The sequence below is a fragment of the Nyctereutes procyonoides genome, unplaced genomic scaffold, assembly GCF_905146905.1.
Source record: "Nyctereutes procyonoides isolate TBG_1078 unplaced genomic scaffold, NYPRO_anot_genome, whole genome shotgun sequence".
Lineage (NCBI taxonomy): Eukaryota > Metazoa > Chordata > Mammalia > Carnivora > Canidae > Nyctereutes > Nyctereutes procyonoides.
The window spans coordinates 39804275-39823829 of record NW_026575133.1 but is presented as its reverse complement, the minus strand read 5'-3'; the positions used below and the strand labels follow the sequence as shown (position 1 = coordinate 39823829).

Here is a 19555-nt window from a genome sequence, read left to right as displayed (position 1 = left end):
ATTCATAAATTAATCCCTGTGTGTGAAATGTTCTATTTAAGTAAGGTCAGATGGTGGAAATAAACATAAACTTAGGCATATATTGAAAGGTACATTTAATTTTATTAACTCTGCTAAAGATAGTTCAGGGTGAAAGGCATAACGGTTAAGAGAATGGACCCTAGAGCCAGCCCATCTGCATGACTTAGCCTCCACGAGTCACTTAACCGCTCTGTGCCTCAGTTTCTCCATAGGTGGTGTGTTGGAGTCAGCTCATGCTGGCTTGCAAGGGTTGACTGCTAAGATTTCAGACATTTTGAAGTCTGTTGTTAATACAGTTATTATTTGGAATTAAATTATATACCTTCAGAATTAAATTTTTAAAAATATTTTATTTATTTATGAGAGAGAGAGAGAGAGAGAGAGAGAGAGAATGGCAGAAACAGAAGCAGGCTTCATGCAGGGAGCCTGATGTGGGACTTGATCCCTGGACTCCAGGATCACGCGCTAGGCCAAAGGCAGGAGCTAAACCGCTGAGCCACCCAGGGATCCCCCAGAATTAAATTTTTTATTAAAAATAAAGGCAATACATAATCAAAACTCATCACTTTCTAATTATTTTACCACATTTGCTATTATCGGTGCTCTGGAAGTTGTTTTGGCCTGTTGCATCTTTGTGCTGGAAATACTAGGCAGTGGGAGTGCTTCTCCATGCCTGCTCCCAATTCAGCATTCAGTGAGGTCACACTGGTGGCTGAAAATTGGGCACAGTGGGAGCCTTTGCACCACAGGCACTGGCACGCACCACAAATCAGAGCTTATTATTTTCTCTCAGAGATGTGGTTGTTAAACATTTACCTGCACACCAGGCTCACCTGACAATGGAGGTGATGATCATAGAATCAGAGCGGTACCTACGTCATTGGATTGTGATGATGGTTAAATCAGATGGTGTTTCTGAAGCACTTAGAACATTGGCACGTATCGAACCCTGTATAAGTGTGCATTTCAAAATAAGTAAAAGCTTTTGGAATGATGACAATATCTGTGTCACCTTTTATACAGCACAAAGCAGTTCCACGGTGTTATTTTATTTGTCATCCACACCAACCCACAGCAGGGATGGTCTCGTTTTTCCAGTTGATAATCCAGGGTTCCAAGGTACCACAGGATCTGGAGTTACTGATATTGTTTTGAGGGCCTTCTCTGACCTCAAATCTCTGAAAAGAACTTGGCCTGTGTCAGCTCATTTCACCCGGCAAGCACCTATTTTACAGAAGAGCAAACTGAGGCTGGGAGACACAGCCTTGTTCTAGGTCACACATGTAGGTAATGGTAGAACGAGGACTTGGAAACAAAGATGTGTTGACTGCAAAGTTTTCTCTTTCTCTGTATGCCAGCGGTTCTCAAAGTGTGGTCCTCCGACCGGTGGCAGCAGGGGCGTAACCCGGGAGCTTGTTAGCAGCACAAATTGTCAGACCTTACCTCAACCTGCTAAAGCAGAAATTCTAAGACGGTCTCTGGCAACCTGTGTTTTAATAAGCCCTCCTGATGACCCTGATCGAAGTGTGGGGACCATCGCCCTATCAAGTGTGTGAACAAGGAAAGGCAGATGATTTAGGAGGGTAGAGTCACAGCTTGGAGACCTACGGGACACTTGCCAGGTCCCTCTCTAGGCAATGTGTGATCCCCAGGAGTCCAGCATGAGGCAGAAGCAGAAACAGTTAATGCTGCCCTTGGCAGAGGATATTCACCGGAAGCGGGGGTCAGGCACACATTGTGAGTGAAGTGGCCATGTGGACAGAACGAGGAGTTGGGGCAGGGCAGGGGCTTTGGGGACTAGAGATTCCCAGTCCCTTGACTCCAGCTGGTGATTCTCTGTATTGTCAGTTTCTGGTTTCCCCTTCTAAATCTGGATTTTAATGCTGGAAATGTGTAGATCTTTATGAACCCTCTAAGTGGTAATGTTGGCAACTGAATGGAACTGTGAACAATGATCTGGAGGACAAGCGGAACATAGCTGAAAGCTGATGTGGCCTGATGCCCACTGGTTTGTGTCTGAGGTAAACATTAATCATCTTTAATAAGATTCTCAGTAAGCTCCTATGGGACAGGTTTATCAGGAAGCCCAGAAAGTGGAGGTAAAGTTAAATAAGACCCGGGTGTCATTGTCAAGTGTCCCAGTGACTTCCTGCGATGTAACACGACCGGCCCTTCGCCTGGTGGTGTGTGGCTCGAAGGGCAGCTCCCAGGGTGTGGAGTGAAGACAGGCCGGTGGTCGGTTCACAGCGTCTACTGTAGACTTCAGAGAGATGGTGCGAGCTACACTGCCCCTGGGTGCTTCTGGCATGCTGCGCGCCGGGATAAATTCCTGACCGATGTTCTCCCCATGTAATTATCTCTCTTCTGCGATAGCAAGAGGCCAGGTCACCTCCAAGCCCACACCTGGCTGACTTCAAAGTTTCCACCTTGCCACCTCCCTGTCTGTTTGAACTATGATCTAAAGTGGCGTTAGAGCTGAAAAGACTAAATTTATTCCCAAAACAGGATTAAAAGAGATGTTGAGGTCACTCTTACTTTGTGGCTGGGAATATGACGTAAAGGAGAAAGAGAACATGTTGTGTTTCTTTTGTTGGCTGTGGGGTCTGAGTCCCCTCTCTGCTTTCTCCATAGTCTGCTGATCTGCAAGAAGTCATGTTTACAGCTCTCATAAAGGACAGACCTAAGTTTGTCCGCCTCTTCCTGGAGAATGGGTTGAACCTGCGCAAGTTTCTCACCAATGACGTCCTCACTGAACTCTTCTCCAACCACTTCAGCACCCTTGTCTACCGGAACCTGCAGATTGCCAAGAATTCCTATAACGATGCCCTCCTCACATTCGTCTGGAAACTGGTGGCCAACTTCCGGAGAGGCTTCCGAAAGGAAGACAGAAATAGCAGGGACGACATAGATGTAGAACTTCACGTATGTACCGGGGCAGTGGTCTGCTTTTGAGTCTTCCTGCAAAAAAAATATCTTGACTTCCATCGTTCCCACTTCTTTAAATGCAATAAAGTAGCTAGCATGTTGGCATCGTTCACTTTTGCTACTGCCTTTACTGTAGCGTAATGAGATACAGTAAGATAATGAGTCTGCTGGGTGAGTTGTCTGACATCTTGCTCTAAGCTCTGTGCTATACTTCAAATTATTGTCACAATTTTTCTTAATTGCAAAGCTCCATGGGGGCACACACACTTTCTGAAGGCATCTAACAAGGAAGTGGGACAAATGAATGGCTCCCTGTTTGTGTCTCAGCCTTTCAGGTGTGATTGATTGCCCGGGTAAAGGACTGCCAGGTTTCCCTTTGTAGATAAAAGGGGCAGTGAGTATTTCCAAATGGATAACCCAGGTTCCCATGCACAGGCTCCTGTAGAGGTACCACCTGAATTCTCTCAGGCCTTCGTGTTTCAACCACATGCAGGCCCGGTTTGCGAGCCCACACCTGCAGCTCTTTGCTGAAGGTTTGCTCTGGGTACAGCCCTGTGACTGCCAGCAGTTGGTGTATAAATACCCCAGCTCCCTCCCCACTTGGAGGAGCTAATGCTGAGGCATGTATTCTACACTGGTTTCCAGAATTCCCTAGTGGTAGTGAATCTCCAGTTACCTACAGTGACAACTTGTTAATAACACACCATTTTCATTGGTTCTTTCTTTTCCGATCTTATTTCCTCACTCTCCCTGTGGGTTTCGCTGGGGTCACCCCTCAAATTGACTACTTGTCTCAAATTCTTGGTTGCTCCTGTGAAAACTCAAACAAGGTCATTATCTCCTGTAATTCTAGGATTTTAATAGGTGTATGTGTGTGCATTGCAAAAAATCTAAAGGTGTATGGGTGTGCATTGCAAAAATCTAAATGAGCTAGGTATTTGAAGGAATTGGAAGTGTTTAACGAGCTTCTATTTGACGCTATTTATGTTAAGGCTCTTTGCAGTATCCATAATTCTACGTGAAGCATTTTGGATCCTGGTAAAACCCATATGGAAGTTTAAAACGAATAGAGGTGTTTCAATGTTTTCTATCTGAAAAACTTCCATTGGAAGACAGGGAATTCTGAATAGGAGTTGGCAAGTGAATTATGAATTGAAAGTTTGAATAATGGTCCTAAGAAAGAAGCAAGGTTTCAGGTTGTAATAATTGAACTTAAACTATAGGAAAGTTAGAATTGAGCTTGAGTGACTTTTCTAGAAGAGAAACAGATTTATGTGATGAGAGGAATTCTTTAACCTGCTAGAAATTGTTTAGGCTGTTGGCACATGTTGCTATCCTTTGCTCCTTCCTACCTAGTCATATATCATCTTTTATGACAGGTGAGTGATTTTGTATCAAATAATCCTACCTGGTGAGTTGCAGTGATGAAAATCACATCACTGTGCTGTTGGAATGGATTCATATACTAACAGAGGTACTAACAGAGGTTTTGGAAAAGAAGGAACCAATGAAAATGGTGTGTTATCAGCAAGTTGTTGCTGTAGGTAACAGAGCCCTCTACTCATGGGATGCTCCCCTGGGGCATCCTGATACCATTTTACTCTTATGCCAGTGCATCTACTAAAGGAATGTTCCATTCACATGCTGACCACACGCTCTAACTCCTCCCAGGATGTGTCTCCTATCACTCGGCACCCGCTGCAAGCACTCTTCATCTGGGCCATTCTTCAGAACAAGAAGGAACTCTCCAAGGTCATTTGGGAGCAGGTCAGTGTCTAGGCCTGTGCCAGATTTACCCCAAATACATGCTTTCTTGTGTTTTTTGTGACCTCAAAACTCACATGCCTGATCTAAGACATCATCAATGAAATGGAATGTCTCATGTCAGGTGAATATGGTTGTGCCTCTGTTTCCATGTCAGCAGAGGTGTGATTGGGAGGGGAGGCCCCTAGAAGGCCCCTAGAAGCTACCTAGCCGCACTTGGAGGGCAACCCAGAAGGCACTTGCTTCTCAGGTGTGTGTAGGTGTGGGATTGTTTTCCGAGTGGATGCAGTTTTTAAGTTTAATTAAAAAAAATTAATGTCTAGCTTTATTGCATTAGAGGTAGGAAGCAGGATTTATATATAAATTCTGCTTTGGGGAACTTACTGAGATTTTTCCTTGTGATTTAGCACGTAACAGTTTATGTTCAGTTGTGGAGAAGCTACCTTCTCCATTTTTAGAACGTAAAGTTGGATATTGAGTATAGAGTTCATACGCACAGTCTTATTGCCTACATTTTCAGCTCTCCCATGTCCTATCCACGCTTCTCCTCTTTGAGCTGCTGCAGTGTGGTGCTGGGCAGTCAGGCCTCACACAGTCAGTTTCTTGTGGCATTTGTCTTGATATTTTCTTTTTATATGCTAATTTCACATTAAAGACTGTGAGCATCTTCAGAGTCAAGACTGTTCAGTGTACATTGCAAAGTTTCACTCTGTATCGTTATGAACGATTCAGATTTTATCACTTCCTGCTTTTGCCATGAATTTGTCCTTGTCTGACATTAATGTTCACTTGACCACTCCAAGGGATTATGAATTAACGAACATTATCCACCCCTCTAAAAGACCAGGGGCTGCACGTTGGCAGCCCTGGGAGCCAGCAAGCTTCTGAAGACTCTGGCCAAGGTGAAGAATGACATCAATGCTGCAGGGGAGTCCGAGGAGCTGGCAAATGAGTATGAGACCCGTGCAGTTGGTGAGTCTCCAGGAATGGGACAGCACGGTGGGTGCACACGAGCCTGTGCCAATCACAGGCCAGATGGCAGAGATCAGTGGCATGTCCAGGCTCCCCTTTCTGGCCTGATCTAGGGGCTGCAGACTGCATGTTCAGACGTGTGTATGCTGTAGCAGAAGCCACAGGCCCGTTGGCCCTGGCCCTTCCTGATGTTTCCCAGAATGGATGCAGGAAAATGTGGGCTGTCTCATCTTGGAACTGCTAGGGCCATCCCCAGGCTAGTCTAAGAAACTCTGTACCACGGTCTAGGGGCAGGGGAAGAGGGTTTTTGGATGCTATTGAGAAACTGCGACAGATCTGAGATTTTTACCTGACTTGCAAGTTATCAAGTTAGCCTGTCCTTTTCATATAGAGAAGGCCCTGAGCCCCTGGGTCAGGGACACGGATGGCTTATTACTGATGACCGAGGCAGCAGCCAGAGCAGCATCTTGGGTTGGTTCCCCGTGCCTTCATTCCCTTGGAGTGACATAACTAAGAGCAGCTGTTCCTGCCCCTGCAGCTCCCCCAAAGTTTAGGAGATTAGGGGCATCTATAGGGGCTGCAGATGACCTGCCCATGCCCCCTTCGGAATGCGGTTGCTCATTACCTGGAATGCAATGGGGGAGAGGCATTGCTAAGCATTACCCTTCTGGAATGTCTGTCTTATGTTTGCTGTTCAGTCATCCTTGAACAAAGCTTGTCGGTGCTTTTTGCTCAAAAGGTCTGGACCGTGCAGGAGCATGAGAAACCCAGAGCAATTGCCTCCCAACAACAGAGAGTTTGGGCCTGCTCCAGTTTTTCCTTTTTATTTTGCTTGGGAGAGTTTTCGGTTTGTAACAGGGCACGTTGCAAAATGCATGCACGCTGGTCCATCATTGTCTTACGTAATAAAAACAATGCTCATGCGGTTGGCTTCTCTGCATTGGCAAAACGGGCATCCAATGATTTCTTTTGCCATATTAAAGTTTCAAAGATATTTTGTTAATTTCTGATTGACTTCAAAAATTGATCCCAGTATTTTGACTTTTAAAAAATTTCCTCTGAGGCTTTATACTCCAATTTCTATCATTAGGTCTCAGGATGTAAGCACATCTTTAATGCCATAGGTCGGTGTCTCTTACACGTTTTTTTTTTTTTTTTGCATGGTGCCTTATTGGCAAAGAGTCCCCCTCCAGGAACACAGAGAATATAAATGAATGGAGGTAGAGCTGCTCTGAGAGAGGAAGCAGAGGGTCTGCATGCCTCCCCAGGGTTGAGCCCCACCAAAGAGGGGGGCTCCCAGGGTCCCATGCAGCTCAATTCAGTGGGCCTTTATGGACACCTGCTACCATCAGGAGCTGTGTTGGGCGTGGTGTGCCTCCAGAGCCCCTTTGTTCAGCGAAGGGTTACAGGGTGCTGGCGGTCTCTATGCCTCTTAGAAACCAGGCTTTTCCCGAAGTCAGGGCTTGGTTGAGGGGCGCGGGGCAGGCCAGTTTTGTGTATTTGCCCCCCCTGCCTCCCCTGGCGTCCCTCTCTCTGATGATAATGTCACCGCAGAGCTGTTCACGGAGTGCTACAGCAGCGACGAGGACCTGGCCGAGCAGCTGCTGGTGTACTCCTGCGAAGCCTGGGGCGGGAGCAACTGCTTGGAGCTGGCGGTGGAGGCCACGGACCAGCACTTCATCGCCCAGCCCGGGGTCCAGGTGCGCAGCGTGGACTCGCTCAACGTCACGTGCAGAAATGGGCCTTGCCCATCAGATGCTGTTCACGGCACGGAACGAGAGAGCATTCAAAGCAAGCCTTCTCCTCTGATAGAAAAGCCCTAGCAGGGAAAATTGAGGGACAGTCCAGGAGATGGCAGCACATGGGCGTTGTTAGAGACCCCTGTGTCAAGAGCAGGTGCAGGAGAAAGAAGATTCTTGGAGTTTCCACAAAGCACCCAGTACTGCACCGTAATTATGGGCTGGGTCTCTGGATCCCAGCTGTGGGTCTCAGTGCCCTGTAGCCCTAACTGTGTGTGGTGATGGGCCAAAGCACGCAAGAGAGCCTTAGTTCCCTCGTCTGTAAAGGAGGGGTTCGTGGGATGGCATGTGAGAGACGCCAGCCCTGGACTCCAGAGCGTGTCATTGTCATTATCGTGGGCACTGACAGCAGTAGAGGAAATGGGTATGAAATGGGTAAAGCCAGCCCGGAGGTTCTCTGCACTGAGTTAAACTAATGGCAGTTTGCATTCGGTGTCTTAGCTTGCAGAGGGGAGATTTTTCTACTCGTAATCCCAGTTGGAGGGGTCTGGGTGCAGAGTTGGGGGGGTAGGGAGAGGTCGGGGGACTGACACTTATCTGTCACACCCACGATGTGGGCGATCACGTTTCATCCTCACAGCGCATGTGGAGGAGGAGGTCATCCCGTTTTACTGATAAGGACTTAGCTGCTCAGAGAGGTTCTGGAACAATCTTCAGGTTGCACTGCTAGGAATTGAGAGCCAAGATTTGATTCCATGTCGATTGGCCATCTTGTGGGCTTTCCCTTACACCAGGCAGCCAATATTTTAGCAAAATTAGCAAAACGTTTGTGGAAAAAAAAATATCCATTCGCTACCACAGCTATGTTAGGCTACACGGCAACAGTCATCAGTGAGAAGGGACACACAAAGAAAGAGTCTTGCTTTTGCTGTTTTAGCCTCTGCACCATAATGCACTGGAGGGAGGCTGGCATTGGGGTCAGGGGTGCCCAGGAGGCTGAGCTGGAGGCCAAGACGGACCCCACTCTGCTCATACCTCCTCTGGCCCTGAGCCTCATCTTGCTGGTGCCACAGAGCTTAGGGCCTGGGGGAGGCTGACTCTTGCTCTTGCCCAAATGTACGGGTCCCAAGGGTTTTCAGGCTGATGCCAATTCATTAATATGCATGAGAACTCTCCCTGCCAGACACGCAGGACCAGGGAGCTGGCTTCCTGTGTGCCGGCTGCTGCCTGGGGTCAGCTCTTGCTGGTGGCCGTGGAACCTGAGCTAGGGGAGAACTTTCTATGACTGGGGGCCTAGTGATGCCACTCAATGTACTTGTCACCTCGGCGGGATTATAAGCGTGAGGAGGGCTGGATGTTACCTTCTTTGTTGGCTCCCTGAGAAGCAGGCCTCAAAGCAAGGATATTTATTTATTTATTTATTTATTTATTTATTTAACATTTTTAAAAAAGATTTTATTTATTCGTCCATGAGAGACAGAGACAGAGAGACAGACAGAGAGAGAGAGAGAGAGAGAGAGAGAGAGAGAGATGGGCAGAGAGAGAAGCAAGCTCCCTGTGGGAAGCCCGATATGGGACTCGATCTCAGGACCCCTGGATCACGACCCGAGCCAAAGGCAGATGCTCAACCACTGAGCCACCCAGGCATCCCCATTTTTACATTTTTTAAAATTTAATTCAATTTGCTAACATAACATATAGTATAACACCCAGTGCTCACCCCATCAAGTGCCCTTCTCAGTGCCTGTCACCCAGTTACCCCATGTCCTCACCTACCTCCCCTTCTGCAACCCTTTGCGTGTTTCCCAGAGTTAGGAGTCTCTCATGGTTTGTCTCCCTCTGTAAAATAAGTCAATCGGAGGACAATCACCATATGGTCTCACTCATAGGTGGACTATAAGAAATAGTGAAAGGGATTATAAGGGAAAGGAGGTGAAATGAGTGGGAAGAATTAGAAAGCAAGGATTTAAATGCAGATGGTGTGTTCCAGAGGTGAGCCTGGGAAGGGCATGCAGGTGCTGGGGCCAGGGGCCAGGGAAGGAAGTAGACACGGTTGTGCTAAGAAGCAAGTTACCACTGTGCTCAACGGGGCTCCACCCCGTGGGGACTTCTGGGGACCGCATGGAACCCACCCTGGTGTGGCAAGCAAGCTGCATTTACCCACCACATGCAGCTTGTCCTTTGTGGGGGCTGCCTCTCGTGGGCCAAGCATACGCCTGGCCGCAGCAGCCTTCGCAGAGCCCAGCAGGCTCCCCGGGAGAAGTGGCTTCTGCGAGGTGGAGTGTCCTCCTTTGATGTGGACCAGTCTATGCTCACCCGTTCGTGTTGACATGAAGTGCGGCTCTCAGAGGCAACCTGGGTTTTCTAATTCCCACCTTCGTGGGAGGCTTCGGTCTCCCTCTCAGGGCTTGGAAGAGCGTTTTCATGCATTTCAGCTCTAATTGATGTTGAGACGCCAGCCGTCACCCCGTTCCTGTCACCTGTCTGCCTCCAGCAATGAATCCTGGGGGTCCTGTGGGTCGTGCTGGACGGGTGCGTGAATTTGCAATCGTACAGGATGAAGGAGCTAGAGAGACACTTGTTCAAACTTACATAAGAAGAATTAGAGGTGGTTAAAATTCATAGCTTTAGGGAATTTGGACTCACACCACCTCTATTTTAAAGTTCACAGAACCCAAGTTAGGAAAGGATTGAAAATCAAACAGACTTATGAATGGCTTTGTCAGAGCCCCTCAGAGTCCAGGTAACTAATATCAAAGGATAGGACCTTAATTTGGGGGGTTATTTATGTTGAAAGGGTGGGAGGGCTGGGAAGAGAGGTTGCATACTTTCCTGCATTTCATTGCATTAATAAGGACCCGTGTCCCTTGTCTCTCTCTCCCTGTAGAATTTTCTTTCCAAACAATGGTATGGAGAGATTTCCCGAGACACCAAGAACTGGAAGATTATCCTGTGTTTGTTTATTATACCCTTGGTGGGCTGTGGCTTTGTATCCTTTAGGTATGAACATGAATCACGTAATCGTGTGAGCGACTCTGTGTGTGTGTGTATGTGTGCGCGCGTGCATGCGTGCTCTGTGTAGAGGGTTATAAAGCCTGGAATTTATGATGATCAAGGTAGTGCCTACACAGCTGGGGATCTTCTTGGGTTTGACTTCAAATAGATAATAGTGTATTTTCAATACTCAAGGCAGAGATCGGATGTATTGATCCTGCAAGGCCAGGGGCTGAGTTTTTATTGGGTCGGTCCTAGAAGGCGGTTCTGGTTCCCCTGTCCCCGCTCCCCACCGCCGCCTTGGGCCTGGCTTCATCTGTGGTCAGGAGGAAGGCCGCAGCCTCCACAAGCAGTGATGCTCCAGAAGGGAGTGATGGTGCTCTCACCTCTCGGTCCAGGAAGAAGCCCATCGACAAGCACAAGAAGATCCTGTGGTACTACGTGGCGTTCTTCACCTCCCCCTTTGTGGTCTTCGCCTGGAACGTGGTCTTCTACATCGCCTTCCTCCTGCTCTTTGCCTACGTGCTGCTCATGGATTTTCACTCAGTGCCACACTCCCCCGAGCTGGTCCTCTATGCACTGGTCTTTGTCCTGTTCTGCGATGAAGTGAGACAGGTAGGATGGTCCCCACGTGAGGCACTTCCTCCTTTCCTTGGCAGGTGGCATCTGCCTAGAGCCAACAAGGAGCTGAAGTTTCTTCTGAAGCTCCCAAATCATATTTTTTTTATGAAGGATGCGTTTTCGACATCATAGCACTGCAGTGAGGTTTCTTAGCATCAAGCTTGCTCCTTGCTGATTAATGTTAATTGATGGAAATGAATTACTCAGAATTGGGAATGTGTTCAAAGAGAAGATTGACCTTGGACTGTAAACCCATTCCTGCCATTACTGTCACCAGGGGAGGCAGAGAAGTTGGGGGGGGGTACTTTTAAGCTAAGAGCATCTTAATGCCCAGTGTGTCAGAGTCACAGTGTTGGAAAGTCTCTATGGATTTCATGGAGTGCATGATGTGAATTATTCATGGTGCTTTTCTGCAATTGCTTTGGGATCTGCATTTTTTGGCAGCCTCTCCCCACCACTGAACCCAAAACTTTAGGCCAGGCCTGGCACGTAACAGGTGCTCAGTTAGTAATTGTTCAATGGATAAATGTTGGTGGTGAAGGGGGATGCTGTCCCTAAACCATTATGAAAAGTCATCCCAGAAAATCTATTCAGACTTAGTGATTATTTGGACACCGCTGTTCCTATCACTTCTCTTGTCCCTTTTGAGCCCAAACCCAACATCTTACCCATTCAATAAGAATGGTTTACATATTGATGTTTTCACGACACTATGACAGGTGCTATGAGAGATTTGGAGGGACACAGCATGCTGGTCCTGACCTCGCAGAGTTGCTGCCTAGTGTAGGAATCCTAAATAGGTTTCAACTATCATGCCAAGTCTGATAGACTTTTTTTTTGTGGCTTCCAGGGACCCTGGGTTGAGGATGATTATGAGACTTTTTCTGTTCTCAGCAGAAGGGTGTCTTGATCGATAATCAACATGTACTGTGAGCAGGAGGGTAGGGAGGAGTCCTGGCACTAGTGCTTGCACCTGCCTTCCCCTGCTGAGTAGGTGCATGTGGGGGATAGAGATGGGGTAGAGATGAAGGAAGAACAGGGCAAATGACACAAGTCAGTGCTGAGCAAGGACAGATACAGGCTTTCCATCTACCAGCCACTATCCTCCAGGACGGCCCTGTGCATGTGCGGAGGATGCTGTGACCTCACGTCAGCCTCAGATGGACCCCATGTACTGACTTGAGAGGTTGCAGTTCCATCTAGGCACATGGGGGCTGGGACTTCAATGTATGAATTTGAGGGATTCAGTCCACCCCATAACCCTCCCATATGGGCTCTTTCTCCTGGCTGTCATCTTTTGCTAGTTCTCCTTTGACTTACTGTGTGTCAGCAGCGAGGGGGTGAAAATATCCTGCTGGAGAGAAGCAGAGATGGAAAGAGATTCAACATTTAAAGCAGAAATGGGCCCATGTCAATGTAAGAAAATGAGGGGACAGCACCCTTTTCACTGGGAATCTCTTGAACACCATTGTTGGAGCTGGCTCTGCACGAGGGCACACATGTTCCCTTGTCCTAATCTGGTGTGACTGGGTTCTGGGGTCCTGCCTTCCTCCTTGTTCTCCACTTCCAGGTGTAGTTGACTGCCTTTTAAAGGCACATCAAGGAGCAAAAGGTGGTATCCCCAGTGTAGCTATTGCAGAAGAGGGCAAAAGGTGAGGCTGGAAGGCTTTGTTGCACTGGACTCCATGGACTGGGAAGGTGGGGGCTCCTTCAGTGTCCACCCTGTAGTGAGTGAGGCCTATGGAAGCATGTGGAGCTGGAGGGCCCACCCAGGAGGTCATGCAGGACTCCAAGGGGCCCCTGGTGGCTTGAGTCCCACGTGTGAACTGGAGCTCTGTGGGCTTCGGCATGTATTCGGGGGAGCAGCGTAGGGTGCCAGGAAAGGCACGGGGTGTGTGAAGACTTGGACAACACACTTCATGGCTCTGGTTTCTTCACATCAGGTGACCATCCCAACACCTTAAATGCAGTCACTGAGTAGATGACATAATAGTGAATTCACAGCCCAGTGAGGAAAGAAGTCATGAGCCCAAAGTAAGCAGGGAGAGAGAGAGAGAGAGAGAGACAGAGAGAGAGAGAGAGACAGAGAGAGAGAATAGGGGTGAGCACAAAAAGTCAACAGAAATTGGAAATAGACAGTATGGTAATAACTTACTTAATTTCTTTGATCATTTGATTCTTCATCCCTAAATGGGCATCTTCTCTACTGTACAAGATTATAAGATTATTGGGGGCAGGAAGCCCCGGTGCCCTCCATGGTAGCCCGTGGGTCTCATCCAGCACCAGCTCTGCTGCGAGGTCCTTTGCGTTTCTCCAGTTCCTCCTGCATATGCTGCTGTTGCCCAGAAGCGAGTGGCGTGGAAATGGCCCAATGCAGATGTTTGTTTCTTATTCATATTTGACCTCTAGGGGTTAGCACAGGGATGGCGTCGGCCCATTTCTGGCAGGTGTGTGTATGTGTTTTAAGAAATGAGCTGATGAGCCAGGGTCTTCCTCATTCAGGCCCAGAGCTGTGCTGTGACCGGGAGCAGGCAGGGAGCCACGATGGTGGCTTGTGAGGCCAGAGCGAGGGAGATGCTGGAAGCCGGCCTGAAGGGGCTTGGAGGTGTCCTTGGTAGTTGCTTCTTGGAATGGTTGCTAAAAAGTAAAAAGTTCTTTTCTTGCTTTTCCCACTCCTCATTCATGCTCCCAGTTATTTTTCCACGAGTCTCGGGCCTGACCCTGCCTCCTTCACTGCATTTAGGCACAGAAGCTGCTGTGAAAGTCCAGACATTCCTTGGTTCCTCCAGGCATCTAAAGAAGGCATGGGGCCTTCTTTAGGAAGACAAGAGACAGGGCTTATTCTGAGTTGCTGTAGAGGACAGGGTTTGGCATGAAAGGATGGGGTGGGAAGATATGTCTTGGTGTAAGTCAAACACTTCATTCACGTGTTCTTCCTTTTGATAAGTATTTACTGAGCACCTACTGGGTGCCAGGCACTGTTCTAGACACTGAGGATACAGCAATGAACCAAACACACAGATATCTTTGTCCTTATGGAGCTTGTCCTTATGGAGCCAGTTACAGAGGCTCAGCAGTGTCATTTCTAGGAGCTTCCAAAGAGAGAACAGCACTGCATGATGAATCTTATATTTACTGGGGGGTTGCCTAGAGGACTCGAAATGTTGAAATTTGAAGTCCTTGGGTCACAAACATCTCCATACAATGTTGTATGTACATTTAACTATTAAGTCATTTATTTGAAGAAGTCTCAGGACACGTGCATTTTGTTTGGAGAAGGTCCCTGGGCAGGTGCCGTGTGAAGTATTGCCCAGCAGTGTGAGGTGTTGCCCAGGAGTGTGAGGTGTTGCCCGGGAGTGTGAGGTGTTGCATATATCAGGGACACTGAGTAGAAGGAATGATGGGCAGGTGGGCAGGAACCTTGGGGAGGGAAGTGGGCTGCAGAGGTGCCTGGGTAAGGTAATGCACTTCCCAGTCATTCCCCGGGCCTGCCTGGAGGAGGTGATGCCCACAGGTTCTGGCTGAGACCCCTGTTCTCTCTACATTTCTAATGGATGATGTTTGATGGGGGTGAGTGATGATGCAGGCATATAGCTTTGGACAAATGTTTCTTCTCTTTGCTTTTATTTATTGTTTTATTATTTTTAAAAAGATTGTATTTATTCATGAGAGACACAGACACAGAGGCAGAGACAGAGGGAAAAGCAGGCTCCCTGCGGGGAGCCCCATGTGGGACTCGATCCTGGGACCCTGAGATCATGCCCTGAGCCAAAGGCAGATGCTCAACCACTGAGCCACCCTGGCGTCCCTCTTCTCCTTCCTTTTAAGCATCACTTTTTGTTGTTGTTGTTGTTGTTGTTGTTACTTGAAGAGTTTAATGAAGGGGCTTAGATAGATAGGTCTGCCAACTGGGTTTTGTTTTTTGGGTTTCCGTAGTTTCTTTCTGGTCTCAGCTAGTAGAGCGATGCCATGTTAAAGGCTAAGTTTCTCAAGCATCACTTTTGAACGGACCAGTTTGGCCCAGCAATCCTGTGTGTTAAGGCGGTGGTAGGGGGGGAGCCTTGGGCTGAGGGCTGGGAGCAGGGATTCAGGTCGGAGGCTGCTGCTCCTGCAGTCTGCGCGCTGGGCTGCAGGACAGGGCCTCCACAGTCTCCTCGTCAAGGAATCCGACGCACGAGGTCGCTGTTTCTCTTCCGGCTGCACACTCCTGCCGCTGGAATCCTCAGTTCGCTTTCCTCCCAGAACCTGCTTGGCTCACCTGGCTCCGTCTTAATTAACCTAATTCACACTTGTTAGGAAAAAAAAGAGAGAGAGAGAGAGAGAACCAAATAGGATGTTACCTGTTTTAGGTTGTGTCTGTGCATCACCAAGTGCACTCTCCTGCGGTCTCCTTCCCCGGGGACAGATGTAATATGCTAAATTGAAATTTTCAACCAGGGCAGTCTGTAAGTACAAATGTCCCGGAGTCAAATTGTGGATGTTTATGTAACACGAGATGAGTTCCACACCCCGCTTCGTGGCAAGCACTGTTCAGCCTTAAGGCTCATTGAATCCCAAATCCTGAAACATATGGTGAAGTGTGGTTCTGATACTTTATGAATTTAGCCCATCTCTGCATCTCTGTCATTCCTTCCATTCAGAAAAGAGGACTCTGTTCATACAAAAAAAAAAAAAAAAAAAGCTTTCTCAATGATGTGGTGCCTCCAAGCCCCAGAATCAATCTATTTAGGGTTTTCCCCATGATTCAGGCCATGATTCTGGGGCTGGGACTGCTGCTTGCCCTGCATCTATCTAGCTCCCAGACCAGGGTTTCACAGGGTTAGCAGGTGGCTGGTAGGGCCCGTCCCATCCGCTCTCATTTTGCAGACGCTTCTTGGCAGGTAATCAGTGAGAGGACAGTGAGGGATGCTGACTCAGTTTTTGGACCCACCAGCTCAGCCATCCCACAGAGGTGCGTGGTCACCCCGGGGGCCGGGGATTTTATTTCCTTGGTGCTTGATTTCGTAAGGTCCTCACCACCTTCGTCCACTAAAGCTGCCGTTCACATTTATAAATGAATACAAGGAAATACCTCTTGAGAAACTGATGATGTTTCTTGAATCCCTTCCAAGTCTGCAGTTGCAGGATCTCTGGGGGATGTAGTGAAGCAGCGTGATGGTGCTGAGGATGAAAATCTCTGAACCTCAGAACCCCCACTTGCTGGCCACCTGCCTCGGGCAAGTCCCTTCACTTCGTTTCCTTAGGCTTTATTTTCGGGTGCAAAATAGGGAACGCGATACCTGAGTGTCAGAGGGACCCATATCGGGGAGCTCATTTAGTGAAATCGAAAGGTTCAAGTTGATGACGCCTCCTTGCCCCTGCTTTCCTGCCTCCGACGAGGAGGTGCGCTGGTGTCCTTACCTGCGCTCACTTGGGCTTTGCCTCACCTTCCCTCCAGGCCTGACCATGCGTCATTTTAAGGATGTCTAATGACTGCCTTGGCCCCGGGGCCAGCAGACTCCTTGAGAATTAGTGCCGCACCTAATCTGACCTTCTCCTGTGCCAGGAGAGTCCTGTGAGCTCTCAGAACACGTGTTTGAAATGGAGGGACAGACGAAAGGGTGGGTGACCACCCTGGAAGCCCCCAGACCCCACAGACAGTTGACCAAGAGGCCGTCCAGATGCGGTCTTCTACTGGATCATCCCTCTTTATCTCCCGACATGCTTTCTTTGGAGAAATCATGCCAATATGCACAAATGAGGAAAGGATCACCTGAGGCACATTTTTCCCATCAGTCATTTCGGCGACCACATATGCCCTCCCAGGTGCCACATAGAATACTTGTGGGCAAATTAAAAAAAAAATCCTTTTATCAAGATGTTTTATTGCCGTGTGCAAAAAAGTATTTACAAATTTACAATGACTACACAAATCTGTGATGATGACAGTATAGATAATACCCTCTAGAATTGTGCAGTGCACAGCGTACACCACGGTACTAGGGGCCTGGGGCTTCCACATTTGCCCACACAGGTTGCGCCCATTGTCTGTGGGTTCATCTTTAAAGAACCATAAGGAGCATGAGATCTTTTTCTGACTTCGTCAGCAACACATGCATCATGGAACAGCAAGCGTGCAACCTACTTTCCAATCCCTCTGGAATATCACAGGGCATGTGGTAGGACACACTGTTGGCTCTGAAGGGATCTGGGGAAAAAAATGTGTGAACATTTAACAAAAAAAAAAAAACACTTGGAAGCAGTTGATGTTCTCTCTCTGTCCTTTTGTGTGCTGCAGTGGTACATGAATGGGGTGAATTATTTTACTGACCTGTGGAATGTCATGGACACGCTTGGGCTTTTTTACTTCATAGCAGGCATTGTGTTTCGGTAAGTAGGGCCTCACCACTCTTCCTGGTTTCAGGTGCCTTTGGGATTTTCTTGGGTGGAGAGGTGAAGGAAGGATCTTTGATATTTCAAGCCCAAGATGAACTTGTCCCCCCCACCCCCAAATTCGAGATGATTGCAAACGCCACGGTCTCAGCCTCTTAGGGACATGGCTCAGTGGGCATAAAGTTGCATCTCCACTCTTCTTCCTCGTGGTGATCTATCCTTGAAATGTTGTCCACAATGTTTCCCTCTGAGTGTGCAGAATTTGAGGCAGATGATTAGCAATTGAGGAGTGCAGACTGTGATGAAGATGGTCGGTGTCATGTGGCATATTCATTTTGCACCAGATAATCTTTGAAAATACGCTTGGCTTCTGCTTGAACGCTGGCCATGGAGCCCGTCCTCCCCAAGCCAGAGTATATGATGAGAAAAACCAATCTGGAATCACTGTTGAAAAGCAACGTGTACTCCATGTGATAGAGAAATTGAGGCACGCCCAGACCATGGCTCATATTGCCCACGCCCGCATCCCTCCGGGTCGGCCTGCCCAGGTAGCTTCAAAGTAAAGCTCATGGTCATATGTGAGCTCTCCACATGGTGTTCCCTCTGCAGAGAAGCCTGACTCTTCCTATTTACACCTACCCATGCCCACTCTGCAATTTGAAGTGAGTAAAAACTCAATATCCTCCTCCAGTAATTTTCCTTCCCTGCATGGGTTCAGCCTTTGAACCGCATGATCTCTAGAGAATTCCAGGGAGAAAGCATATATGGCTTTCCATGAACACATTAGCAGGTGGTCAGCGAATCAAATGATCTGGTGCGAATGAACTAAGTCTCATTAGGGGGAACCTGGTGAAGCCAAGTCCCAAGTGGTTGGGCAGGGATGGGGATCGGGATCGTTATATGGACCGAGGGAGCCTGGAAGTTAGCGACAATGTGACTGGGTCCTTGGAGTAGTTGTGGTTTGGGATGAAGGATTCAAGGGACAAGAACTCTGAAAGCTCTGTCTTATGCAACGTCATTGTTTTCCTGGAAGCCACATGAGCAGAAGACCAATGATGGACCGGTGGTGTCCTTGGCCTGTTCCTACTCACGCTTGGTGGCCCTGACTCTGTTTCGTGTTTGATTATTTTTAAAAACAAAATTTTGAACTGTTTTGTCAATAACTCACACGTTCTGCTCCCCTTCCTTCCGTAGGCTCCACCCTTCTAATAAAACCTCTTTGTATTCCGGACGAGTCATCTTTTGCCTGGATTACATTATATTCACCCTAAGGTTGATCCACATTTTCACCGTAAGCAGAAATTTGGGACCCAAGATTATAATGTTGCAGAGGATGGTAAGAATGGAGAATATTTGTGGTTGCCATTCTGCTCGCTAGACCCAGACTTCCTCCCATTGTTGGTAGAAGGGTTTTGTCCATAGATAATGTCACAATCGGTGAGGTTTGCTTTCCTTGGTGTGTTTTCATCAGGGACCTCTCCTGGTGGAGATTGAAATTTAACAGGAGATGACTAGTAGGAGCAACCAGCTAGTTAAGCGCATTGGACTCTTTACCAGGTGCTTTCATTTGAGTCACGTGAGTCAAACTGAGTCACAGCTCAGTAAGAGCATAGGTAGGATAGGGATGTTTATACCCATTTTATAGATGTGGGTCATGGAGGTTAATATGTTTGTCTGGAGGTGTGCAGTGGGTCAGAGCTGCAATTCTATAGCCACATTGTATAGGTGTGGGATGAGCACTACCGGCCCTGTTTCATAAGGATGTCCAAGAGAAAGCTAATTGCACACTGATGATGTTGGCTTCCTAAGCTTGTTTTCCAGATGACCCAAACCTCCCGCGCTTCAGTCTTTAAATCAGATGGGCATTTGGATTAGCTCATCTGGAGGTTGCTTTCCAACACTGAGGTTCTTTGAGTTTGTGGTTTTAACTCAAAGCATATCTGAGGCATCAAGTCACCATGAAGTCATGCTGTGTGTGCAAAAAGTAAAAAAAATGAAACTGCACATTCTTGTCTAATAAAGATAGCTTTTATTTTCCTAAAGAAAAGAAAACAAAAAAACCCCGAGGACACCATGTAGGGATTTCAAGAATGTGAGTGTGATGAGAAGGAGAGCAGGACAGGTATTCCAGAGTTAGATCTCTCATC

General features: G+C 47.8%; 1 protein-coding gene across 1 annotated transcript in view; it reads left to right on the top strand.

Annotated features, from left to right (window-relative positions):
• TRPM8 (transient receptor potential cation channel subfamily M member 8) overlaps positions 1–19555 on the top strand; it is a 74273-nt gene that overhangs the window by 30552 nt on the left and 24166 nt on the right. Inside the window, exons 11-18 of the mRNA XM_055300024.1 lie at positions 2653–2943; positions 4618–4713; positions 5553–5682; positions 7237–7382; positions 10309–10421; positions 10814–11030; positions 17314–17405; positions 18603–18744. Coding sequence (XP_055155999.1) covers positions 2653–2943; positions 4618–4713; positions 5553–5682; positions 7237–7382; positions 10309–10421; positions 10814–11030; positions 17314–17405; positions 18603–18744 — 1227 coding nt within the window. The remainder of the gene's footprint in view (positions 1–2652; positions 2944–4617; positions 4714–5552; positions 5683–7236; positions 7383–10308; positions 10422–10813; positions 11031–17313; positions 17406–18602; positions 18745–19555) is intronic.